At 45.9% G+C, this 26,432-nt stretch overlaps 2 protein-coding genes across 8 annotated transcripts in view; one reads left to right on the forward strand and one right to left on the reverse strand.

Moving 5' to 3' along the window:
* Nucleotides 1–6,214, reverse strand: part of VPS36 (vacuolar protein sorting 36 homolog) — a 27,048-nt gene extending 20,834 nt beyond the window's left edge. For 3 of the 4 annotated variants that reach the window (XM_053285079.1, XM_053285078.1, XM_053285077.1), the window contains exons 1-3: nucleotides 5,015–5,150; nucleotides 3,369–3,437; nucleotides 861–931 (exon numbers count right to left, since the gene is read on the reverse strand). In XM_053285079.1, the coding sequence (XP_053141054.1) occupies nucleotides 861–931; nucleotides 3,369–3,437; nucleotides 5,015–5,110 (236 nt within the window). In that variant the 5' untranslated portion in view covers nucleotides 5,111–5,150. Of the gene's footprint in view, nucleotides 1–860; nucleotides 932–3,368; nucleotides 3,438–5,014; nucleotides 5,151–6,113 lie in introns of those variants that run through there. The other variant, XM_053285080.1, reaches the window with a different exon arrangement.
* On the forward strand, nucleotides 5,407–22,501 carry CKAP2 (cytoskeleton associated protein 2). Of its 4 annotated transcripts, none has more exons than XM_053285067.1 (8): nucleotides 5,407–5,544; nucleotides 9,591–9,647; nucleotides 10,315–11,111; nucleotides 12,811–13,006; nucleotides 13,568–13,735; nucleotides 14,566–14,635; nucleotides 20,531–20,885; nucleotides 21,858–22,501. In XM_053285067.1, the coding sequence occupies exons 2-8, from the start codon at nucleotides 9,645–9,647 to the stop codon at nucleotides 22,111–22,113; spliced, it is 1,845 nt and encodes a 614-aa protein (XP_053141042.1). In that variant the 5' UTR covers nucleotides 5,407–5,544; nucleotides 9,591–9,644; the 3' UTR covers nucleotides 22,114–22,501. The 4 variants fall into 4 exon arrangements, with proteins under 4 accessions (XP_053141042.1, XP_053141044.1, XP_053141040.1 ...); XM_053285069.1 differs by lacking the exon at nucleotides 5,407–5,544 and adding an exon at nucleotides 5,598–6,254; XM_053285065.1 differs by lacking the exon at nucleotides 5,407–5,544 and adding an exon at nucleotides 6,303–6,959.
* The last annotated feature ends 3,931 nt before the right edge of the window (nucleotides 22,502–26,432 follow it).

The raw sequence follows: 26,432 nt of genomic DNA on the forward strand, positions 1-26,432 counted from the left end.
CAAACAGGCAACCTCCCCCCGCCCCGCCCGCCAAATGTTAATAAATCAGGTTGTCCTTTTGTTGCTTTGAAAGCACTGGCAAGCCAGCAAGAAACAAAGCCCTAAACATGAAAGCAAAGAAGCTGCAGGGAGGCAAGTACAGTGAGATCTTCTGAGCTAAGTGGCCAACTAGAGGCTACAGGAACAAAAAGTAACAGGTGCACAGACATCACAATAATTGTAATGATTTAGTAAGGTAAATCTTTCACCTTCTTTCCCACTGGTGCTTCTACAAAAGGGATTTTGCAACATGGATGGGATGCCTTGTGAAATACTAGATTATCCATGTAACCTAGGGAAGCTAGTATTCCCACTAGGGATGTGCACGAATATCTTCGGCGCCGGCAGGGGTAGTACTTTAAGGGTGGGGGAGGGTGCACTCACCTCTCCCACCGCATTTCCCCCGCCAGCTATTTCCCCCCCGCTCTGTTATTTTTAAGCCCCTTGGGGTGGCAGCGTTCCTCCCTGCAGCCCCGATTCCCCCATCGGCCGGAAGTAGCGAGTGTGCGTGTGCTTGATGCGTGCGCCCGCGCACCCGCCTGCCATGCACACACGTGTGCTTGCTACTTCCGGCAACTTCTGGCCGATGGGGGAAACGGGGCAGCAGGGAGGAACGTTGCCGCCCTGAGGGGCTTAAAAATAACAGAGAGCCGGCGCGGGAAATGCAGCAGGAGGGGTGAGTACACCCTCTCCCGCCCTTAAAGTACTACCCCCGCTGGTGGTGAAACTGCCCCCCCCCGCGTCGAAACGTTTTGACTACCGAAACGTTTCGGGCACATGCCTAATTCCCACTATAATGGATATAGCTACAGACATACTACCTTTTTCCTATCCCAGCTGCTTGTTCTTCAATAAAAACAATTTGGGAAAGAGGAATAGCCATACAACATTCCTACAATAAGAAACAGAGAACAAAACAAGGATACTTTTGAGTTAATATAATGTGAATTCTAATAGACTGTAAAAATGTCAACATTGTTTTTCTGCAACATATTGGGTGATATCTAAACTAACCCTCCATCAATGCACCTGGTTTTTCTGTTTTGTGAGCAGTGATTTTCAATGACCTCCTCTTCCTTCTGCAACCATCTATGCCTTCTGAAACTATCTTCCTGAAAGAGAGAGCTGGAGAACCTGCAGTTTCAGGAGGCACAGGTGGCTGCAAAGGGGTCACTGAAAACTTCCCCTCCTCCCTCAAACAATGAGGGGAAAAAGAAGGCTAGCCTCATTGGCAGTCTCTGTCATGAAACATTTCATAGACTAATTATACATACAGGTATGTATAAAGAAAAAGTAAAACAAAAAACCCAGAGTCCACCAGAAACTATTTTTTCTCCTTAGTAATTCTGCTGATATAAGAATGTATTATTACTTAGTACGCACAACAATTTCATTATTTAACATACAGACTTGAAGAAATATTTTCCCCAAAGAACAGTGGGTAATACTGAAATAATGTTAGAGGTAATAATACAAAGAAAACAAGTATGTAACCTGCTTGGGGTTGTTTTGAGTGTCCTTTGGTATCCAGTCCATAAACATAAATGTACTAAGCCAGGTAACGCCTCTACCTTAAGTCTCTGTGGCTCATACTACAGAGATCTGGGACTGAGGGAGAGTTTTTTGTGAAGAGACAGTCCCCTCTGATTTCTTCTCATAAATATAGTAAAACCCAAGAAGAGACTGGACTGCGGACCCCCAACTCTTGAAATCGGCCAACTCCCCACCTCCCACCCCTGCTTGGCACACAGAGAAACAAAAAGGAGCAAAAGAGAACAGAACTAGCCTGTGAGAAGAAGAAAAGGAAAACAAATCGAAAAGAACTCTTTTCAGGTGCTGCCAGTCTGGAGCAAGACAGGACCAGAACTGGGGCAAGATTGACAGCTACTTGGACTACAGGAACCAGCCTGCTCAATTTTGATTGGCCCTGTCTAGGAGCATGAGGTGACTGACAACCCAGTGTTAAGGGGACAACCTCCCTATACTGAGGAAAATGAATTCAGATCTCCAGAGCCACCCTAATTGTCACTGTCCCTTCAAGGCCAAAGAGCTGCAGCAACCTTAGAGCAGAGCAAGCAAAGGTGTTGCCTGCTGGCTCTTTGAGGATTGCAACACTAATATAATTTAGGATTTGAGAAAACAAAGTACTCTGTAATTGTTATTTCACTACCCCTACAAAAATTAGGGATGTGCACGAACCAGTTTGGAGGCCTTTTTCTGGACCTCCAAACTGGTCTGGCGGTCCAGCAGCTGGTGTGTGGGGGGGTACCTTTAAGCAGAAGGGAAAGTGCTTCCCCCTGCCCCAGAGCTGTGCTTAAAATAGGTGGCACGGAGTGGCAACGTACCCTCTTGCCACCCCCAGTCAGCGGCAGACTGGAAGTGGCTGGTGCACATGTGCACATCGCTAACCGGGATGGCAAGAGGGTATGCTGCTGCTCCACGCCAGCGATTTTCAGCACAGCACCAGTGGGAGAAACGCAGCAGTGGCAGGGGGTTTAAGAGTACCCTCCCTCCTGCTTAAAGGTATCACCCCGCCACCTCGCCGAACCGGCCATGTGCCGGTTCGTGCACATCCATAACAAAAATCCTGTGAGGCTGTTATGTCTGTTGTACAGATGGAGACATGAGATTGAAAGATGGTGACTTGTTCAGGGGAAAACTCCATAGCTTAATTGGGAATCCAGATCTCCTTGGTCCGACTAGAACTTCACTCACAATTTCACAGGCCTGTTATTTATTTATTAATTTAAAATATTTATACTCCGCCCCTCCAGTGCACTACTGCTCGAGGCGGCTCACAACAATAAGACAGACACAGATACAATACAAGTAATAAAATTAACTAATTTTTTTTATAAGTCAGATTTAAAACCACAATTATTGTTCAAATTAAAACTGAAAATTTAAAAAAGTTAAAGAACCTATCAGATAACACAAAATAATAATGGAGCATTAAAAAGCCTCCTTTAAAAGGTCTGTTTTAAGATGTTTTTTAAAAACACAGAGAGGGAGCATGGCGACACACGCTCTTCAGGGAGGGTGTTCCAATGCTGAGGGGCCACAACCAAAAAGGCCCTGTCTCTAGTCCCTGCCAAATCATCTGATCCAAATCTTCCTACACCTGCTTCTACAGCCACTGATAGTTCCAGCAAAGTTATTCCTATTTAGTTCATGAATGTTCCCTGACATTTGCTTCTGTTTTTATTTAAACAGACTAAAAAGAGCCATTTCATTTAGCTCACACATTACATCAAAGGCAAATTAACTTTACGCTTCTTCTGAAACATATTACATGGAATTTACAGATACAACAGAGTAGTGGTACTTACATGATTCTTCTGATCTCTCCAGATCAATCTGTGTGTACTCAGTAGCAATACCCCAGTATCAAACTTAACCTAGGGGGGGAAAGGTATCTTTAAATATATTCAGCTCACATATCTATTGCAACTTTCCTGTAAATGGGCTTTGTAGAAATAGCTTTGTTTTAAAATTATATATTACACAACTAACTGATCCGGTGCAGAGCATCTGCGCCCCTAGTTCTCCCTTCTCTTCCCCTCATCTTCATTTCATCTTCAGCCCCAGTCCATTCTCCCCCTCCCAGTCCGCTTTCTCTCACCGCCCTCACCACCCACCAACCGGCACTTTCCCTCATTGCCTGCCCGCCATCCAGCCTGGCCTCCTCTTTCTCTCCCTGTCCACCGGCCGGCCTGGCCACCATCCGCCTGTCCCCACTGCTATCTGGTAGCTGCTTGTGAACTCTCGCAAGCGCTGCCACGCATGGGATTAGCTCGCCAGAGCTGCCACGCATGAAATTAGCGACAGGTATGCCTAAGAGAAATATATCTATTGATGATTATGATTGATATTTTGCAAATGCCCTCTATTTGGGCAGCAGAGTTCAAAAAACAGAAAATATATAAGGACAAAACTTTGGATCACTTCCAGTGTAAATGATTGGTATCCATAGGATGGCTTTGGGAATACAAATAAAATGTAAAGAAATTATGTACAGTAATGCAAAATGAGAGGAGCCACAGAAAACAGATGAAAAAAATCACTGCAGAAATTCAGGGTTCAAAGCTCTGTAGGCCCCAACATCTGGCAGCACTGGCTGGGCTTGAAATGCTGCCCATTTATGAAAGGGGAATTTCTCCAGTGCCCAGCATGGCTCATGAGATGCAATAGCAGCAGTGGTCGGACCCCAAAGACAAATAGGGTCAGGTCGGAGGACCATAACATCACTTTTACTGTAGCTGAAGACAGAGCCAAGAGCTTATTCCTTCTCAGATTATTGTTTGCTCCCCATCCCCCATTTTTAAAAATTTAGTTTTTGTGTATTGGCTTATTGCTATTCTATAAATGTATTGTCAGTAGCAGGCATTATGCCTAGGACTTTGTGATGTATCTTATCTTAATTTTTGTAAGCGCAGTGTTTACTGCACTGCCTCTCCCAGGGTTCTTTACAATACGCAAGCTCTCCCTTTACACACAACCCGTTTGTCATAAGAACGGGCTAGTCATGAAAAGTAGAACTGCACACACGACCCAAAACGTAACGTGTAAATCTGACGGAGAACACGGGAGGTTTAGAAAGGCAATCATTAACAACTTAGTATGTGGCCATGAAGACTTCGGAGGATGTTATTTGCACGGGCTTTTTACAGAAGAGAGTGCGAGGAGTGAGAAAGCTACAACATTATACTCAAGACTGCTACTTGAGTACTGTTTAAGGAGCTCCTCAGAAGGCGGCGGCGGCGGCGGCGGCTTCTTCCCCCCGGAGGGCCCCCCCTCCCGTCTTCTCCTCTCTCCTCCAGCCCGCAGGAAGGAAGGAGGACTCGGAGGCGACCCTCCTCCTCCCTCCTCCTCCGTCTAGGCGCAGGCCGGGGGGGCCCACCACCATCCCCGGCCTCTAGCACGACCGCTGCCTCAGCTCAGCCGGCGTCCTCTCTCCTCGCCCCGCCGCCCTGACCTTCTCCTCCCCATCGTAGAGGCGGACCCCGCGCTGCTGCGTAACAAGGCTCTCATGGATCTCGAGGAGGCCGCTGGTCCAGGCGAAGCGATCCATGGCGGCGGCGGCGGCGGCGGCGCGCGCTCCCCTCTCCCAGGATGCACGACGGAAGGGCACCTAGTCCTCCTCCTCCCGCTTGCAAAGCTCCGGCATCTGGGCTGGGGCGGGGAGGGTGACGTCAGGCTCCGCCATTTTGGAGGGAGGCGCACTATCATAGGAAAAGGCCCCTCGTTTGGCTGTCCTCTCTCAACCGTCCCGTCTTTCGAGTCTGTTGCGTGGACTGGAGAAGGAGTGTGGAAGGGCAAGGAGGAAGCGAGAGGACTACTACGCCGCCGCCGCCGCCGCCATCGGGAGGAGGAGGAGGAGGAGAATTGTGACTCGGTGCCCCTGGCGAGCAAACTAGCTTGCCGCGGGCTGGCGGCAGGAAGAGACTCAGCGCGGTCTCCCTGGAAACCTTTTAGGCCAGAGAGATGGGGTGGGGGAGTGGAGTGGTAAGAGCCCGAGTCGCCCTGGAGCTGGCAGATTTGGACCCTTGAAATATCAATCAATCATCTTTATTACGGTCAAAGACCAGCACACAATGAAATAAAACTCATTAAAATTATTATAAACCAGATAGATACACCTAAAATGCTGTGAATCCATAGCTATAATGAGCCTATAAAATTATAATTATGATGTGATTATATTATGATTAGTGAAATACAACTCTTAAAAACGGTGGGGTAATTAATAAAATACTAGCCGACCCGTACGGAGCATCTGTGCGCTATTTGGGGCGGGGGTCATCCCGCCGCCTCTCGGGCCAGCTGAGGCTACTGCCTCAGGCCATTTTGCGGCCGCTACCACCATCCTCTGCCATTTTATTTTATTTTATTTTATTTTTTGGCTATACCATCCACGTCCCGCTCTGCAGTGCCCTTCAAGTCTCCCTTCATAAAATAAAACTTCGCCCTGCCGGTTCCTCCTTCCCTATTCAGATAACACATTCTCCCCCGCCCTTCCCATATGGGGCCAAGCACCACCCACGAGACTCCCCCCTCCCCTCTTGTGTCCTGACCAGTATTAGTCCAACATAATGTTGGCCACCCTGCTGCAATAATCCTGTGTAAGGCAGGTCGCTATTATTATCCCGCTGTTGTCAATGGTAGCTTGAAGCCGAATGGTTTGCCTCAGGTTACTCAGTGAGTACATGGTAAAGGTAAGGTGTGTTGACAAGCTGATTTCGACTCCTGGGGCCCACCGAGCCTTGTGGTTTTCTTTGGTAGAATACAGGACGGGTTTACCATTGCTTCCTCCCATGCAGTGTGAGATGATGCCTTTCAGCATCTTCCTATATCCCTGCTGCCTAATTTAGGTGTTTCCCATAGTCTGGAAAACATACCAGCATGAATTCGAACCAGCAACCTCTTGCTCCCTAGGTAGTTACTTCCTCGCTGTGCATACATAATTTTACCCAAAACGAAGGCCAACTGTGTTCAATATTGGTGACCAGCAGGTAACTATGCATAGGATCCAAGGTACTGCTTTGCCTCTCATGTTCAGCTAGCACTAGATCTTCGCAAACTGAAGATTTCTGCATCCAAAGCTCCGAGGCAAGCCTGGATAAGCCATTGGATCTACAAATGTTCTAATTCCACTCTCCGTCAAATGGGAGTCGGAAGTAAGGCGCTGTTGTTCGTCTGTCCGAGCTTGGTTTCTTTTCCAGCTAGTAGCACCGCCCCTCTCGTTCTTTCTTTCTAATTGGCTAATTCAAGTTCCGAGGCCTCGCCTAGGCCAATCGGTGGGGGCGCTTGGACAGGGTGTTTGCATCGCGCGTGATTCAATTCAAACTGGCTGAGCCTGCTGCTGGGACGATCGGTGCTGCTGCTGCTTGCGGTAACTTCGTTGGGGTGCGCGCGTCTTGGTGAGCTTTCCCTTCGGTTGTCGGGTCGGGCAGGGGGTTGCTTTTGGGACTAGGAAACTAGAAGTGAATTTCAGATCTAGGTTTTTTGTTCATATTCTATTGGCGAAGCATAGCACCCTTGTTAGCTACCCTCTCAATCTTTTCCGTGGAAGCGAGAAAAAGGAGATCCATTTTAGCAGGCTGGTGTTGCCGTTGCTGACTTACTCTGGCGGCTCTTCTAATGTCTTTCAAAATATTTGAAGTGCATCGATGTCCTTATCGTCTTGACTGTAGCAGGCTAAAAAGGGAAAAAAAGGCAAAACTTCCTGAACCTTGAATTCTTCCTTCTTGTGGAGTGCCTGTTGCCACCTATGTAGGTTTTCTGAATGCTTAGCTATTGGTCAATGCAGTCTCGAATCCAATAAAAGCAGTAAATGGTATTTGTTTTAGCATATTTGTATACCACCCACTACCCAAGTCTCTAGGCTTTGCAATAAATATGCAACATGCTCCTGACTTAAGTATTCCAGATGCAGGTAAAAATGAGAGGGAAACATTGTGTTGTTTCCCATTTTAGGACTAGGAAACTAGAAATGAATTTCAGATCTAGGTTTATATCAAGTAGGACTATTCTTAAGTTGGTTAGACTAATCAAGATTGGTTGGTTTGGTTGTCACAACTGATAATGGCTTGTTTCTAACCTAAATTGGAGGCAGAATTCCTTGGAGGCTCATGCACTCAGGGAAAGGATTTGCATGTGTTGGGGGAAGCAGCGAAGTGGCCAGACTTACAGGTGACACTACACTATTTAGGGTAGTGAAATCAACAATGGATTGTGAGGAGCTCCAAAAGGCTCTCTCTAAGCTCAGTAAGTGGATGACAAAATGGCAAATGCGGTTCAGCATAAGCAAGTATAAAGTGATGCATATTGGGGGGGACCCCCAACTTCACTTATACATTGATGGGCTCTGAACTGTCAGTGAATGACCAGGAGAGAGATCTTGGGGTCATGGTGGAAAGCTCATTGAAAGTGTCGACTCAGTGCGTGGCAGCTCTGAAAAAGACAAATTCCATGCTAGGGATCACTAGGAAGGAGGTTGAAAATAAGAATGCTGATATTATACAAACCTATGGTGTGGCCACATTTGGAGTACTTTCTGCAGTTCTGGTCACCATATCTTAAGAAGGACATTGTGGAACTGGAAAAGGTGCAAAAGAGGGCAACCAAGATGAACAAGGGCCTGAAGCACCTTTCTTATGAGGCAAGGCTACAGCATCTGGGGCTTTTTAGTTTGGAAATGAGGCAACTATGGGGGACATGATAGAGTTGTATAAAATTATGCATAGAACAGAGGGAGTGGACAGAGAAAATTTTCTCCCTTTCTAATAACACCAGAACCAGGAATTATCCCATGAAACTGAAGGCTGGGAAATTTAGGACTGACAAAAAGGAGTACTCTTTCACACAGCACAAAATTAATCAGCATAATTAATAGCATAGTGTAGTGGTTAGATTGTTGGACTAGGATTGGGAGACTTGAGTTCAAATCCCCATTCAGCCATGAAATTCACTAGGTGACTCTGGGCCAGTCACTTTTCTCTCAGCCTAACTTACCTCACAGCATATACACTGCTCTGGGCTCCTTGAAGGAAAAGCAATAAATAAAAATTTATGGAATACTCTGCTATGGGATGTGGTGGTGGCTGCTAGCTTGGATGGCTTTAAAAGGGGCTTAGACAAATCATGGGGGTCAGGTCTATCAATGGCTACTAGTGTGGTGGCTATAGGGCATGCTCTTGCCTGTGAGCTTCTCAGAGGCATCTGGTGAGCCATTGTGTGAAACAGGATGCTGGACTGGATGGGCCTTGGGCCTGATCCAGCAGGGCTGTTCCTATGTGTGGGCTCTAGGCTTAAGCTGTGACTTAGTATGACATCTGAACTAGCCCAGAGAGCAAAGGTTATAATGGCAACTAGGGAGACTGCAGTGGTCTCTCTAATTTTTTATTTTTTTTAAATCTCTGCGCAGAATGAGTTTTTGTTCTGGGCGTCAGTATCTAGGCAGTGTGCGCACACCTGCATTCAGAATGGGGCCTTCCTGATTCAGCCTGAGTGGGATCTAAATTGAACTGAGTGGACATCCAAAAACTTGCGCATGCACACAACTTAACAGTGGCAGACTGTAGGACTGATATATAAGGGCTAGTGACAGACTGTTTTGCATGTATGAAATCTCAGGTTAAATCTCTGGTATCTCTAGTTAAGAATTTCTGGTAGAAGGGCTGGAAAATAGAAAGGCTGATGTCAGACATTGCTAGTCTGAGGGGAAGGCCCATACCACCTTATTTAGGTGTGGTGCCTAAACAAAAGTGCCCACACCTACCCCTCGATTCCTATCTAGTCAGGGGAAACTCCTCCAAAGATTGCTTCTGAAGGGTAGTGGGAGGTTCAGCTTTCCTTTGCCCCTGAAGAAACTGTCATGTGTGTGGTGGGGGTGCAGGTAAGTAATCAAGAGCTCTGGACTAGCAAATAGGATTGCCACTTAGTTTTTTGTACTGGAAGGAATAAGTAAAAATAAAGCTATTTTGTACTGTGTGCCATAAAAGCTAATTTTGCATTGAATTTCTCTCTCTCTCTCCCTAAACTGATTATAGGAACAATTAATCAAGTGAAGCTGCAAAACAAGACTTGAATAACAAGGCAAAAAAATGGTAAGTCCTAACATTTCAAATATTCATTCTTTGGTATTTATTCACTTGGATTTTGGTCTGAATGAATCTAGTCTGATGAATCTTGGTCTGATGAATTACAACTATTTTGCAATTAAGAAAAAGAGTGAGATATCCCTGTGAACATATGTAAACTTATCTATGTGAAGGAGTAGGGTCCGAGGGTTTCCAGGTCACAATCCAGAATATGTCCCTGTACCTTTTTATGCTCTTACATGAAGTGGGCAACAAGGTAGCTATGATTTCTCCTATCTGTTCCTCCTGCCTGTCCTTCCATTGCTACCTTCTCTTAAAGGCAATAAAAATAAAAAGGAGAAAATTAATCTTCCATTTTTTAAGATAAAAGTTATAAAAATATCTATATTTATGACTAACTCTGACCAATTGTCCTGTTTTCACAGTTTCCTGCTATTAATGTTATCCTGTGAAAGCATGTTACTTTAAAAAAAAGTCCTTGCTTAGTGGTGTGATTAGGAAATACAATGCTGAAATAATATTTGTCATTTTTTGTGGTGAAAAATGCATAGGAGGTGCACTACATCTGAGAAGTGCTTAGAGCTCTGTTATGTTTCAAATTATTGTACTACTATTATGCTGGAAAACTTGTGGGAGGGGGGAAGCATCTCTAATTATATTACTCTAATTTCAGGATGACAAAGAAAATGCCAATCAGTGTACATGGAACCAAGCGGAACCAAGTATTCTAGAAAAGAGCATAGCTTCTCCACAAGCCTTAAAGTCTCCTGCCATATTGAAGCAAAATAGTCTAGCTACAAACTGTAGCTCTCTAACTAATACAGAAGTTATTTCTGAAGTTAAACCTGCTGAAACTAAAAATGTGCGCATGTCATTTAGTCAGAACTTCTTACTCAAAAGAAGTACAAAAGAGAAACAGCTGAAAATAGCCACACACAACTCTGGGGTACGCCTTCCAGAGAAACGTGTGCTTGGCTCATATCGTGGTAAGGTAATCTCATCTAAGATAAACTCTTTCAGAAAAAGAGCAGGAAATGAGAATAGTAAAAACACTTTGGAGGCTCCTACTAAGCCAGCAATGAGTACTGGACTTGCAAGCAACAATACGAGACTGAGAGATGTCACAACCAATAACACAGTTAGTGCTTCTAAACCTGTAGTTATTGTTTCACTTCAGACCAGGCCACCTGTGAGGGTGCCCGTTAGCCATCCCAAATCCATTATGAACCCCGAGAAACAGTCTACATCCAAAGTGGCTGTCCAAAAAAAGCCTGACAGGAACTGGAAACCACTGTTAAAGACAGTTACATACAATGCCAATAATTCTGTACCTAGAACAAAGAAAACGCTCCCACCTAAAACTGTAACAGGAACTCTAGCACAACCTATTTCTGAAACTTATAGTATTATGTCAGCTTCAGAATCGGTTAACAAGAGAAGTACTGTGCCTGACTCTGCGGAAGTGAGAAGGTAATGGAAATATTATTAATGCATGGTTATCTTTTTTATATATGTAACATACTCTTGTAGGTCTAATATGTAGGTCAGTTTTGACACCAAAAAGTAAACTGTTTGACAGACAGAATTCTTAGGCGAGTTTGAAGCTCCTTTGTTCACATTTCTAGTGGTGGTACATTGATACTTTGCAGTACTGTATCTTCCAATGCAGATCTTATTATTGAAAAAGCTGTTGAAAACTTCAAAGCCAGCCAGAGAAAGGGGTATTGAGAGCAACTTAAAGGGAAATTCAATGCTCTATTGGTATTAGGAGAGCATGCAAAGGCAAAGATCTGTTTGCACCAGAAAGGGGTGCTTGTTTCGCCTATATTGATGAGCCATGTGCTGTAGTTAGTATAGAGAATGTGTGTATGTGTGTACATACACACACGTATGTGCATGCATGCATTCAGGGGTCAAGAAATGTTGGCTCTCTTCACCAGCCAGACAAACAAATTTTACTTGTCAAGCTATGTTGGTACACGACTCGACAGGATTTTTCACTCTTCAGGCATAATTTTTCACTCGTCACAGACAAGTAGACTAGTGGATTTCCTGAGCACAGCATATAAGCATAAATATGCCCTGCACTGTATTCCTCACAGGTTTCAGGCTAGATAAACAGCTTCCTACTCTCCTAGCTCTCAACCTTGACATTCAGTACTATAAGTTAATTGCATTATAGCACTGGACTTCTGAGGTTAAGGGCTAGGTGATCATGGGTAGGTAATCATGCGTATCCTGCAGAGTCGCATGTTTCTTCCCCATCCCAGTGGGGAAGGAATCTCAGTTTTGGAGATGTGGTTGGTATTATGTCTGCAGTTATGTTTTCACTAATCACAGTATTAAACCTTCGTTTACAACCATGATTTTAAAAGGGTTTGCAAACTCAGGCTAACATTGATGTCGAGGCAGGGAAAACACCAAACCTAATTAGTTTCTCAATTGAAGCATGAAGAGTACATGAAGCACTCCCAGTTGTCTAAACATGTTAGGCTATTGGTCAGCATTATGTCTGCACAAAGACATGTAACTAGGATGATCTCAACTTGTGGTAGCAAGCATGACTTGTCCCCTTAGCTAAGCATGGTCTGCCCTGGTTGCATATGAATGAATGGGAGACTTGATGTGTGAGCACTGAAAGATATTCCCCTCAGGGGATGAAGCCGCTCTTGGAAGAACAGAAGGTTTCCTGGCATCTCCAAGATTGGGCTGAGAGAGATTCCTGAGAGATTTGGGAAAGAGAGCTGGTCTTGTTGGTAGCAAGCATGACTTGTCCCCTTTAGCTAAGCAGGATCTGCCCTGGTTGCATGTGAAAGGGAGACTAGAAGTGTGAGCACTGTAAGATATTCACCTCGGGGAATGGAGCTGCTCTGGGAAGAGCATCTAGGCTCCAAGTTCCTTCCCTGGCATCTCCAAAATAGGGCTGAGAGAAATTCCTGCCTGCAACCTTGGAGAAGCCGCTGCCAGTCTATGTAGACAATACTGAGCGAGATGGACCTATGGTCCGACTCAGTATATGGCAGCTTCCTATGTTTCTAACCTTGCAGAAGCCACTGCCAGTCTGTGAAGATAATACAGAACTAGATAGACCAATGGGTCTGACTCAGTATATGGCAGCTTCCTATGCTCCTATGATAACTTCCTAACATATTGACCTCTTTATTTGCAGATCCCAACTGGCTGAATGGCAGGCATGTAAAGGGAAGGGGGCAAAGAAAGTGCCCGCTCCCTTATCTGCAGATTCTCAGCCTGTAAAAGAACCAGTTGAATCCTTCTGGGCTGCCATAGCAGAAGAAGATGAACAAGAGTTATTCAGCAATGCAGTCAATAAGACTCTTAAGAAATGCCTGTGTTTAATTGAGACGGTGAGGCATTTGTTAAATCACAACCATTATGAAATAAACTTTTAGCATTAAAATCCCATTACTCCCATCCAGCCCTGTGAAGCTGTGTAAAGTATAACCATGTCAGAATTTCAGAACTTGGCCTCACTTTTGGACGAAATTTAAAGAAAGAATCAATAGGCTATTTAGAAAGTCCTATTTTCAGCTTTTTCTCTGCTGTATGTAGGAAGATTTGAAAAATGCAACCTGAACAAAACAGAGCTGCTTTCTTATCTATAAATCTTTTTCCTGAGGGTGGCCACAAATACTTCTGATGTCACAAATCTCTGTTCCTAGCTAGTTAGAAGTAGAACACAATAATAACTGATGGTACCTGGGGATAAGTTTCTGTTTGCTAGCTATTTCCTATAGCTGGACTCTCCCTTAGCAGATTGAGAACAAAAGATTAACAACCACCAGGAAACTACAATATGGTTGCCACTACATGTCTACCTCTCTGGAATTTAGTGGTTTCAGAAGTGTAGTTGTAAAAGCTGGCAAACCCCCCCCCCCATCTCCTCATCCTTTTATACCTCTCTTCAGGGTTATTCAGGTGATAATATACAATCCACTTTGGAAGGGCTGATCCACAGTGTCCCAGATGCAAAAAAATTAGCCAAATATTGGGTATGTCGCATGCGTCTTGAACAGGTCAACTCCACTGAAAAAATAATTGCTATATATGAAGAGGCAGTTCTGGCAGGTGCACAGGTAAGCTCTAATTGCTATATAGTTTCATATTTAAGTTGTGCTAATATTAAATTTAATTGGAAGTTAACTTTTGGAAATCCTTTACATGAGAGGCATAGCTCTAAGGGTTTATTATTGAATGTTTATATATTGCTTTTTAACAAAAAACATTATCAAAGTAGTTTACCTAGAAAAGGAAAAGAAATAATGGTTCCTGTCCCAAAAGGGCTCACAATCTAAAAACAAGGGATAACATATTAAGGCTGTTCTCATGATCAAAACTACCTGGGTCAACCCTTTCCTACCCAGGTAGCTCTGGTCTGTGGAAGCTGGAGCCCTCACGAGTCCCGACCCAGAAGCTTCCTTCCTGGGTAGCCCAGATTGGCCACCTAGGTTAAAAGGTAGGGGGAGAATAAACGCCTGTCTCCTCTACAGGTTGTGAGTGCCGCCTTCACTTTCAGTACTGCTCCTTGGCAGCCATGTTGATCAGAGAGTTGGGGTGGGTGGGAAGAAGGGCTCAGCAGAGTGAAGCTGCTTCAGTGCTGAGGGCAGCGGCTCCACTGCTCGGGCATTGCATTGTGGGATTCTGGAAGACCCAGCAGAAGTTTTCCTTCTCCCTTCTGAGCTTTGGAGCTCACCGCCACTCTGCTCATGTGCGAGCACGAGCAACAGAGCTGAGAGGAGGCTCATATTTTGTGGAATCAGGAAGGTAAGAGCTTGACTTCTCTTCTGCTCGCACCCTTCCCCCGTTTTGGTTGTGAGAACGGCCTTCTTATTTCTTAGTAACTTTTACAATGTAAAAACTGAAACTACAAATTACAGTTGACCTAACTAACAAAATTTTATTTCAGCCTAAGGATGAATTACGTCGTGTGTTAGCAGACGTTATGAAGAATACAAAAAGTCTACCTAAACCTACTGGTAAGATTAAATATTTCTCGGCTGGTGTAGGAGGTCACCCAAGCTTGGGACTTGCTCGGGGGGGAGGAGGTGAGTGCAGATGCCCCCTATGTGGCCCCTCCCTCAGGGCCTACTCCTACAGGGAATGTGGGGGTTCCCCCTGATGCTGCCACTGTAAAGGGCTGGATTCAGGAGGCCATTCAGGTCTCACTGGCAGCGGCGCTTAAAGTGCGGAAGCCTGCAAGGCATTGCAAGGCAGGCTGTGATCCATGTATCGCCCTCAGACTCTCAGGAGGAGACGGTGCCCGCTAAGCAGCCCAGGGTGGCTATACGCCAGGACTCTGTGCCCAGGGGTAGGGGGAGTCTTCAGACGAGTCAGGAGAGGACTCCCCAGATTTATTGCGACCCAGGGTCAGTGGGTCGGAGACATTGCTGGGCAACCCAGACAAGGGGCCCTCCTCCTCGGAAGAGGGGGAGATTGAGGACTCTGCAGCAAACCTACACAGTCAGAGGCTCTCTCTTATGGTGGATTTTCAGCCACTAATTCAGCCACCCAAGCTTGGGACATACCACAGCACCAACCACGGGAGGGAAAATACCCAAGCTGGAGCTACTGACCCGGAAGGACCTGTTGCAGGACCCTCCGACCAAATGCTGCTCTGGCAGCTTCATGTTCATCCAACTTGTAATGCCTTGAAAATGTAAAAGGCGACGACCAAGTAGCCGCCTTGCAAATCTCTTCATGGGACACCGGTGAAGATAACACAGCGGAAGTGGCTGCCGATGTAGTTGAGTGCGCCGTAATCTGACCAGGCACCGAAAGCTTCTGGGCTTCATACAACATCGTAATGCATGAATGAACCCATCGAGCAATAATGGCTGAAGAGACCTTGCATCCCATCTTAGAAGCCTTAAAGGCCACAAAAAGAGCATCTGACTTACGAAAAGCCTGCGTCCGGTTGCACTCCTTCTCTGCAGGGTGACGAGCATCCGGACAAAAAGAAGGTAATTAAATGACCGCCTCACGATTAAACTGAGACTTTACCTTAGGGATAAACGAAGGATCCGGGATAAGTCTCACAGAGTCCTTAGAGAAAATACACAAATTACTCTTAACTGACAGAGCCTGCGATTCAGAAACACTCCTGGATGATGTTACAGCTACTAAAAAGGCCACCTTCCAGGACAGCATCTGCAATGATACAGATCAAAGTGGTTCAAATGGCGGAAACTGCAGACCCCACAACACAATATGCAAATCCCATGACGGAAAACGATGGCAGACCAGAGGAGACAACAAAGCTGCTCCCCTCAAGAACTTGCGTAGAAGAGGGTGCCACGCCTGAACAAATGCTGATGAGGAAACAACATCTGGATCAAGCATGCCGCCTGGTGTTTAAGCGTGTTGGGTTTCAGACCAAGCGCAAGGCCATCCTGAAGAAAACCTAGTAATCGCCTCGTCCTGCACTTGTCCAGCTGCAGGGAGAGCTTTGCTGTCCAGCACAGAAAACTACGCCAAGTCGATTGGTAAATCTTGTTGGCTGAACACTTTCTAGATGCAAGGATGGTAAATCGGACCTTGACACAGCAGAACTGGATGGTCTGGCAAACTGAGTGGATGACCTACGGTCAAGTCGACGATCTCGGAAAACCAAGGCCCTCTGGGCCAAAAAGACGCAATCAATATCAGGGATGCCTGGGAACCCCGCAGCTTCCTGAGGCAACGGGAGAGCAGCGGCACTGGAGGAAATGCATTCAGCAGACACGGAGGCCATGGCACCGATAGCGTATCCGTCTCTTCTGCCCCCAACATCGGGAAACGTGAGTAAAACCTCTGAATCTTGGCATTCTGAGGATATGCAAACAAGTCTGTCTGGGGACACCCCAGCTGCTCTGTCAGCCACCTAAATGCTAGAGGGTGCAGGCCCCATTCTGCTGGCTGGATCTCCTGCCGTCTTAGCCAATCTGCCCGAACATTGGAAATTCCGTTTACATGATGGTCCAGAATGGATATTAAGTTGTTCTGTACACATTAAGATATTCCTTCCCTTCACCAAGGGCGTGAAGGCTCTTAGGGCCAGAAAGACAGCCCGCAGCTCGAGCCAGTTTATGCTATGGAGCAACACTTCCACCGACCAAAGCCCCTGGGCAGAACTGTTCCAACAGTGAGCCCCCCAGCCCGATAGACTGGCGTCCATTGTGACCATCACTCTCTCGGGTTCTATGAACAGCCTGCCCTTGTCTAGGTTCCCCGGGCAGTCCAACGAATCGACTCGCGAAGAGACACCTAGAGATGAATGTTCTTGTCACATTTGAGGGCAATCCTGTGCTGGTAAGGGAGGACAGCCCACTGTAACTGGCGTAGATGAAAACCTCGCCCAAGGCGAGACCATAGCCGCCACCATGAGACCCAACAAACTTGCTAGATTGAGAAGGCTGGCCCACAGTCTCGAAGCAATCACACGAGCCAGTGACGATAAGACCTCCATCCGATCCTGTGGCAGAAACAGTTTGCCTACTGAGGTGTCCATTACCATGCCCAAATGACGAAGGCTCTGTGTGGGCATCAGGTGACTCTTGCCCAAATTTATCAGAAACCCATGGGCACGTAACACAGACATTGTTCTGGACAGAGCCGACTGAACTGCCCCTTCTTGAGCAAGTTGTCGAGGTAACAATACAGGTGGACCCCCTCAGTGCATAAAGTGGCCACTAGCAGACTAGAACCTTCATAAAAACTCGGGTGGCTGATGAGAGACCAAAAGGAAGGGCTCTGTACTGATGATGCCTCCCCATGTAGCAGAAGTGGAGTATATGTCGACTGCGTGGATGAATGGGGATGTGTAAATAGGCCTCCTGGAGATCTATTGAAGCCATGTAGTCCCCCATCTGCAATGCCTCTGAGATGGTACAAAGGGTTTCCATCCTGAACCTCCTTTTTATCACAAAACGGTTGACTGGGCGTAGGTTGAGAACTGCCCTGGCCGATCCGTCCTTTTTTGGCACCGTAAAAATCACAGAATAGATGCCCTTGCCTCTCTGAAGAGGTGGGACCTCCTCTATGGCCCCTATAGCCACCAGATACGGAATGGCCATGGACAACCCCTTGTGCTTTTCCGGTTTCCCAGATCTAGGGGTAAGGAGGAATCTGTTTCCTGGGGGGCTGGCCAGCTCCACTTCGTACCCGTGTAGGCTAATGGAAAGAACCCACCTGTCGATGGATTCTTTCCAAACGGGCCAAATGGCAGACCCCCACTTTGCCTGAGTGGGAGTCAGGACTGCTGCTTGGGGGCCCTGCTGCTGGTTTCCGAAAGACTGATGGTTCTACTGAGTGAACCCTTGCCTGCCTTGGCCTCTAGATCTGTTCCACTGCGATCGAAAAGGCCTAAAAGGCTCCCTCTGACAAACTGAGGTCTAAACGCCCTGAAGGTTTGCGTCGGTCTGCAATTAAAACTCTTGTCCTCCTTCCTAGGGGCTGATGGCAGTTTCAATGAGGACCTCTTTCAGGGCCTCATCCCCAATTAGCTTCCCCCCCCACCAGCATAGGGAACAGCAGCTAATTTAGCCCTAGACGTATTATCAACTTCCAAAATTTTAGCCATATGTTGCTTCTTGCCAGGACACCTGCACTGACCACACGTGCTGAGAACTGAAAACTGTCCAGAGTAGCATCCGCTGAAAAGGCAGCCGCCCTCTGCAGACGAAGTAGCTTACACCGCATCTTAGATTGATCAGCGGGAGGGTCATTGGGTAACTCGCCGATCCACAAGACCGATGCTCTAGACACCAAGGACGCAGTGGTGTCAGCTCTGATGGCCACTGCTCAAGCCTCGTGGGCCCTGCGCAGTGCAGATTCTGCTTTTCTGTTTCCTGGCTCCTTAATAGAGGAGTCCCCATCCTTGGGTACCCTATGCTACTAAGTTGGGCCCCGAAGGGAGCATCCCTAAGTGCCACCTTCAGCAAGTCCAGAGTCTCCTCCTCAAAGTTGTACAATTTGCAAGCCAATGCCAACATACGCTTTGGGAGTCGCAATAGCCGCCCATTCCTCCTTGATGGTATTAGTAAAGCCCTCAGGTATCATTGATTTAATCTGTGGTACCTTAGCCTTAGGCAGCACCAAGGAGCCCTTGGACACAGGAGAGATCTGTTCCTCTGTAACTGGCTACAGATCAAGCGCAGCAATAGGCTGGTTAATTAGTGGCTGAAAATCCACCATAAGAGAGAGCCTCTGACTGTGTAGGTTTGCTGCAGAGTCCTCAATCTCCCCCTCTTCCGAGGAGGAGGGCCCCTTGTCTGGGTTGCCCAGCAATGTCTCCGACCCACTGACCCTGGGTCGCAATAAATCTGGGGAGTCCTCTCCTGACTCGTCTGAAGACTCCCCCTACCCCTGGGCACAGAGTCCTGGCGTATAGCCACCCTGGGCTGCTTAGCGGGCACCGTCTCCTCCTGAGAGTCTGAGGGCGATACATGGATCACAGCCTGCCTTGCAATGCCTTGCAGGCTTCCGCACTTTAAGCGCCGCTGCCAGTGAGACCTGAATGGCCTCCTGAATCCAGCCCTTTACAGTGGCAGCATCAGGGGGAACCCCCACATTCCCTGTAGGAGTAGGCCCTGAGGGAGGGGCCACATAGGGGGCATCTGCACTCACCTCCCCCCCCCCGAGCAAGTCCCAAGCTTGGGTGACCTCTTCTACACCAGCCAGAAGACACCTTCACGGTGAGTACCAATGTACCTTTCTAATTTAAGCTGGGCAGGCTCCCCAAATAAGTCACAACAGCTTCCTTCCACCAAGCTTGTGTCACTTGCTCTTAATTATATATCATACTTGTCTATTCTAGTGATAACATAGTAACAAAGCAGAAAGGCCTGATGGAGAGAAAGAGCAACAAAATAAAACAGCAGCAAGCAAGACAACTGAATACATAAAATCAGGTTTTAGCACTGTGAAAAGCTTTATGCATCAGGCTTGCATGCAGTATCATCCATTTCTCCTCTCGTTTGAAACCTCCCTTTGTCTTGATATCTCCCTACTTGCTTAAAACTGAGATATAGTCAGTTAGTATCTTCTCTTGGGATTCATAGTAGCCCTATCCTCAGTTCACAGTAGCCCTGTGTTTTAATTACCCTTTTAAAATAATTAAAGTTCAGTTTAAACCTCTTGAGTGGAAAGGGGTGGTGGGGGGAAGAGAAGCCAGCTTTCGAGGCAGAGAAGGCCTGCTCAGGCTCCCGTAGAGCATGGCTTAGTCTGACTTCTTGCTTTTATAGAATCAGTCTTAATTTTTCAGAACTACTTCCAAGACATGACACCCAGTATAGAGAGAAGTTCTTCCTTTCTGTCTGTCGCGCATATTATTAGAATTCAGGGTTGTTTGCTCTAGGGAAAAGAGCTGGCCTTGTGGGTAGTGAGCATGAATTTCCCCTTTGCTAAGCAGGGCAAACCCTGGCTTGCATTTGAATGGAAGGCTACATGTGAACATGGTAAGATGTTCCCCTTAGGGGATGGGGCCACTCTGGGAAGAACATCTGCATGTTTGCATGCAGAAAGTTCCAAGTTCCCTCTCTGGCATCTCTTAGGCTGGGAGAGACTCGTACCTGCAACCTTGGAGAAGCCGCTGCCTATGAAAGAACTGAACAGTTTACCTTCAAATAAGTTTTGGTTAAGGTTTCAAATCTGAACACACTATCAACTTCTAAAGTTCAAGAATATATACTATATTCATGTTATATTTGTGATTCTAATTTTTTTATTAATGTAATTGGAACACATGACTACAAAGAACTTTTATTTTTGCTCAGTGAATATGATGCAAATATCAAAGGATGGATGAGATAACATACAGTAATCCTTGAATCACTCTTCTCACAGGAAGTTTCTAAGTTGCCCTAAATATGACAGTGTGTATACTTTTTTTTTAGAGGAAAGTATGAAGAAAGAAATTGCTCTAAATGATACGGCAGAAACTAATTTAGAGGAAGAAATGGTAGCAAATTCTTTGAAAGAAGTCCACATGAATAAAACTGAGTCTTGTAATGAAGAGACTTGCCCAAAAGCAGCAGCAGCAGTTTGTTTGACGTCTGAACCAGAGAGCTTTCCAAATGAAAGCAAGGACAAAAATAAAGAACATCACAAGCCAATTGCATGTGTAAAAGAACAAAAGGCCAGTGATGATGCAAAGAGAGATGGAATCTTGGAATGTAAAACTCCTGAAAATGACAAAGAGGGTTCATACTTAATTAAATATAATGTGTCAACTACTCCTTACTTAGAAAGGTAAGGCATAATTTTCAAATGTTACAGGCTCTATACTGGGAAGAAAAATCACTAACTTACTACAAACAGCTTAGTCTAGTTGCTGAATCTTGAGTAGATAGTGTCAACAAGTATTTAGGGAAGATGATCTATACACTTGATCCAGGTATGGCTGGATGTTCTTGAAAGCCTGTTCAAAGAAATTGGTAGGAAAGGTAACCTCTGAACATCAGAAGATTGAGGGGAATCAAAGGTCATAAGCATAAAAGCTGACCCTTTATGCTGGTGCCACAGATTAGTTGCCTAAAAGAATTTGTAATGGAGGACTTTATCACATCTCAGCTACGGAAAAGAAGTTGTCTTCGGAGAAAGTAGGGGAACTATTTTTTTTTGCTCACTTCTCGGCTCTCTCTCTCTCTCTCTCTCGCACGCACACACACTCCAAATGCATCCTAACCATCATGTGGCTAGGCTATGCATAAATTTTCCAGTTTGCAGGGTAGACAGAGGTTGATTCAGCTGATTCAGCCCATAATGCACTGGGAAGGAGGCTTCCCCTTCCAGTGCACAAAGGAGCAGGTCAGCTGCAAAGCCAGGAGTTTAAATGCCCAGGTTATGCATCTGATGCCCCCCATAATGCACCAGTAGGATAAATAAACCATGTGGTAGCGTTATCACCACCACATGAAAAAAGGCTCTTGGAGCAGCAGTGTGCCCCCAGTCTCCCCCCACCCACCCCATTCGAGTGTGCCTTGTGGGGGAAAGGGTTGGGAAATGGTGGTGTAGGCTACCACTGGACTGTGACAAGCTGAATTTCTATGGGTCTGCTGTAGATTGGGAAGAGAGGTATCAAATATATTAGGTTGTCTGAGACAAAGTATTTGCAACACTTTGTGGTTATTCAGTTGTAAACAGATCTTTCTTGCATTGTAACCACTATAGTCTTGAAAGTATTTTGTGTAATTTGGCCTCGCTCTGTTCTTGATCCCCAAGTATGAAGAAAAAGCTGCAGTGTGAAGCTAGTGACTCTGCTGTTAAAGACCTGAAGTTTCTAACCCCTGTGAGACGTTCTCGCCGCCTACAAGGCAAGGTGTGCAAATTGCCAAACATGTTGAAAGATCACAACCCTTGTGTTTCTTCACTTGAGCAGCTTGGAGAATTGGGAGATGAAAACAATGCCTTCATCTACAGACAAAACAATGCACTACAGAAAGTTGGTACTCGCCTGGAAGGGCAAGGCAAGGAGTGACTTTGGGGCTCCTCATCTCTTCCTAACTCATTTGCTAATTCCCCCTACAGTGACCTTAACACTAACCCTAGTTCTTTCTTAACCAGAGACCCAATTTCATTGGTTAGGAGATGTAACCGCTTACATTATGGCTAAGGAATGCAGTCGTTATGTCTGTATCAGGACTTTGAACATGTGTGTTCAAAGTAGCAGCTACTACTAATATTTTAAGAAATGGAATGTATTTATCGTAACACTCTGTATTGATGTTGAAAAGGTACAATCTCTTGTTAAACTGTATGTAAAATATCTCTGCTGTCTTTTACAAAAGTGTTGCTATAACCTTTTGAGTTAGTGACAACTTGGAAATTTTAAGAAGACTTAAATAAATTTTCATCTTAAATCTTAAGGTAACATTTTATTTTATTTAAATAAATAAAATAAAAATTTCCTGTTTGCCAGGTGAAAGCGTGTGTGGTCTCTCTCCTCCCAGTGCAGGCTGTATTCACACCATTTCTTGTCCCCTCCATGCCTCAGTGGTGAAGTCAGTTTTAACAAAAGTTTTTTAAAAAAAAAAAAACCTAAGGCAGTATAGAAACTTGACTACCCTCCTAAATACTGAATTGAGCATTTTAATAGATATGCTGATACATGATACAAAAGGTATAAAATAGTGGTTGACATCCAGACTAAATGTTGCATGCATCAAAAATCTTTGCCTGTTCAATAGAGTAGGAACGATCATTATCGTGATCGGACTGTGGGGCAGCCATTCCGGTAGTGGTGGGGAACAGAAGAAGTAACGTTGGCAGGTCAGTGGGCTGTTACAGGGGAAGGGGACTTGGAAATCTAATAGCTGTTTCCCCTTCCGGCTGTCCTGCCAGCTCTTTGACCTTGGGGAGTAGTGCTGATCATCCTTGGAAGCTCACCTTGCTCCTCTGTAATGCCAGGTCAGTCCGGAACAAATCGAAAACCATCCATGATTTGATTCTGGATGAAGGTGCCGACCTGGTACATATTACAGAGACCTGGCTGGGGGCCCAGTGTGGTCCCAGCTTCTTCAGGCTACTCTGTTGAGCGGGTGAGGGACCATGGGTGGGGAGGTAGAGTGGCTGTGGTCCATAAGAATAACCTTTCCCTTACCAGGATCCCTGTTAGAGTGTCAGACCATATTGAATGTGTGTACTTAAGACTGGGGACCAGGGATAGACTGGGACTTCTGTTAGTGTACCGATCACCCCGCTGCTCAACAGGGTCCCTAACTGAGCTGACGGACTTGGCGTTGGAGTCCCCCAGGCTTGTGGTGCTGGGGGACTTCAATGTTCACTTTGGGACCAATTTGTCCAGGGCGGCTCAGTAGTTCATAGTGGCCATGACGACTGTGGGCCTATCCCAAGTGGTCTCGGGGCCGACACACATTGCTGGTCACACGCTTGATTTGGTCTTTCACTCTGATCAGGGTGGTGTTCCGTGGGTGGGGAATCCTGTGGTTTCCCCATTGTCATGGATGGACCACCATCTGGTTAAGGTCGGACTCACAATCGCTTCCCACCTTCACAAGGGACCTATTAGGATGATCCGCCCGAGAAGGTTATTGGATCCAATAGGATTTCAAGAAGCCTTGGAGGGGTTTAGTGTTGGCTCTGCTGGTGATCCTGTTGATGCCCTGGTGGAGAATTGGAACGGGGCAGTAGACATGATTGCTCCTAAGTGTCCTCTCCAACCTGCTTCAAAATTGGCCCCTTGGTATACGGGAGAACTACGGGGGCTGAAGCGGCGAGGTAGACAACTGGAGCGCAAGTGGAGAAAGTCTCGGCTTGAATCCAACAGATTGCAACATAGAATTCATTTGAAGACCTATGCTCAGGCAATACATGCGGCAAAGAAGCGATTTCCGTATTGCATCCGCAAGTTCACGTCCGGTGGAGTAGTTCAGGGTTGTGAGAGGTCTAGTGAGTGCCCCTCCTCCCTTGAATCAGAATCTGGAACCCGCTGTGATGTGTTTAATGAATTCTTTGTGGGGGAAATCTCTTGTATTCGGCCCGACTTAGACTCCATCTCTACAATTACCTCAGTGTCTGATGTGGAGGTGTCCAGCGACTCCTCTTGTGTGATTAGGTTGGATCGGTTCCAGTTTGTGACTCCTGAGGATGTGGACAAGCTGATTGGAATGGTGCGGCCTACCACCTGTTCTCTTGACCCTTGTCTGACACGGCTTATATTATCTGGCAGGGGGGTTGTTGTAGAAGGCCTGGTAGAGAGATTATAAATGCATCTCTGAGGGAAGGTAGGATGCCTCCTTGTCTTAAGCAGGCAATTATTAGACTGTTTCTGAAGAAGCCTACCCTGGATCCCTCGGACTTGAGCAACTACTGGCCTGTCTCCAACCTTCCGTGGCTGGGCAAGGTAATTGAGAGGGTGGTGGCCTCACAGCTCCAGACAGTCTTGGATGAAACTGATTATCTTGACCCATTTCAAACTGGCTTTTGGGCTGGCTATGGGGTGGAGACTGCTTTGGTCAGCCTGATGGATGATCTCCAATTGGCAATTGACAGAGGAAGTGTGACTCTGTTGGTCCTTTTGGATCTTTTGGTGGCTTTCAATACTATTGACCATAGTATCCTTCTGGAGCATCTGAGGGGCTTGGGAGTTGGAGGCACGGCTTTGCAGTGGTTCCGCTCCTACCTCTCGGGCAGGTTCCAGATGGTGTCCCTTGGAGACTGCTGTTCTTCAAAATCTGAACTTTTGTATGGTGTTCCCCAGGGCTCCATATTGTCTCCAATGTTGTTTAGTATCTACATGAAACCGCTGGGAGAGATCATCAGGAGATTTGGTGCAGGGTGTTACCAGTATGCTGATGACACCCGAATCTATTTCTCCATGTCAGCATCATCGAGAGAGGGCATAACCTCCCTAAATGCCTGCCTGGAGTCGGTGATGGGCTGGATGAGGGATAACAAGCTGAGGCTGAATCCGGCTAAGATGGAGCTACTCATTGTGCGGGGTTGCAACTCGAAATATGATTTTGAGCTGCCTGTTCTGGATGGGGTCACACTTCCCCAGAAGGAGCAGGTACACAGTCTAGGAGTGCTTCTGGATCCGAGCCTCTCTCTGGTGTCCCAGGTTGAGGCGGTGGCCAGAAGTGCCTTCTATCAGCTTCGGCTGATACACCAGCTGCGTCCATTCCTTGAGGTGAATGACCTCAAAACAGTGGTACACCTGCTGGTAACCTCCAGACTAGATTACTGTAATACGCTCTATGTGGGGCTGCCCTTGTAGGTAGTCCAGAAACTACAGCTGGTCCAGAATGCAGCAGCCAGGCTGGTCTCTGGGTCATCTTGGAGAGACCATATAACTCCTGTATTGGAGATACACTGGCTGCCGATATGTTTCCAGGCAAAATACAAGGTGCTGGTTATAACCTATAAAGCCCTAAACAGTTTGGGCCCTAGGTATTTAAGGGAATGCCTTCTTCTGCATGAACCCCACCCCCCACTGAGATCATCAGGAGAGGTCTGTCTGCATTTTCCACCAGCTCGTCTGGTGGCCACTCAGGGAGGGGCCTTCTCTGCTGCTGCCCCGAGGCTTTGGAATGCGCTCCCTAGTGAAATAAGAGTCTCCACATCTCTGACAGCTTTTAAAAAGTCTTTAAAAACATTTCTTCACCCAGGCTTTTAATTAATGTTTTAATGGGGTTAATGCTGTTTTAAATTATTGTTTTGAAATTTTTAAATTGTTGTAATGTGTGTGTTCCCCCCACCCCCATTTTTGTTTTAACAAATGTTTTACTTTGTTTTTATTCTGTTGTAAACCGCCCAGAGACATAAGTTTTGGGCGGTATAAAAATGTTTCAATAAATAAATAAATAAATAAATAAGATTATCAATCCCCACCCCCCTTCCCTTTGCAGCCCATTGTGTATTTTGGAGATATGTCCCTGGAGGGCTGTGAGACCTTGTGACATTTTGTGGAGGTGCAGTGGCATGGTGTAAAAGGAGTGTGTGAGTGAGGGAGATTTTTCAGTGTGCACACTAATTTAAATATCAGCCAGTGGTTTTAACAGGTTGTACTACAAATGAAAATGTCTTAAAGCAAACTTAAGTTGGAACTTGATTCTATACGTACTTAAGAGGAACAACCGTGGAGCTTAGACTATACTTAGAGAATAGATTCCTATCCTGCAAAAACTTAATCCTTATGAAGATTGAGCAACTTACTTAGTGCATGTGACATAACACTACACATTGATTATTAACTGGAAGCTCACAGTTTATGTGCATTAATTGTATACTTTGTCATTTGCTTAACTATTGAAAATAATGCATTTTCCTAGAATATGT

This window comes from Hemicordylus capensis, chromosome 1, assembly GCF_027244095.1.
Source record: "Hemicordylus capensis ecotype Gifberg chromosome 1, rHemCap1.1.pri, whole genome shotgun sequence".
In the NCBI taxonomy this organism is placed as follows: Eukaryota; Metazoa; Chordata; class Lepidosauria; order Squamata; family Cordylidae; genus Hemicordylus; species Hemicordylus capensis.

Excerpts from the sequence above, each read along its gene's own strand:
- CKAP2 (XM_053285067.1), top strand. Across the intron at positions 13,736-14,565 it reads CAGTTCTGGCAGGTGCACAG|CCTAAGGATGAATTACGTCG; the intron begins GTAAGCTCTAAT and ends ATTTTATTTCAG. Across the intron at positions 14,636-20,530 it reads AAGTCTACCTAAACCTACTG|AGGAAAGTATGAAGAAAGAA; the intron begins GTAAGATTAAAT and ends CTTTTTTTTTAG.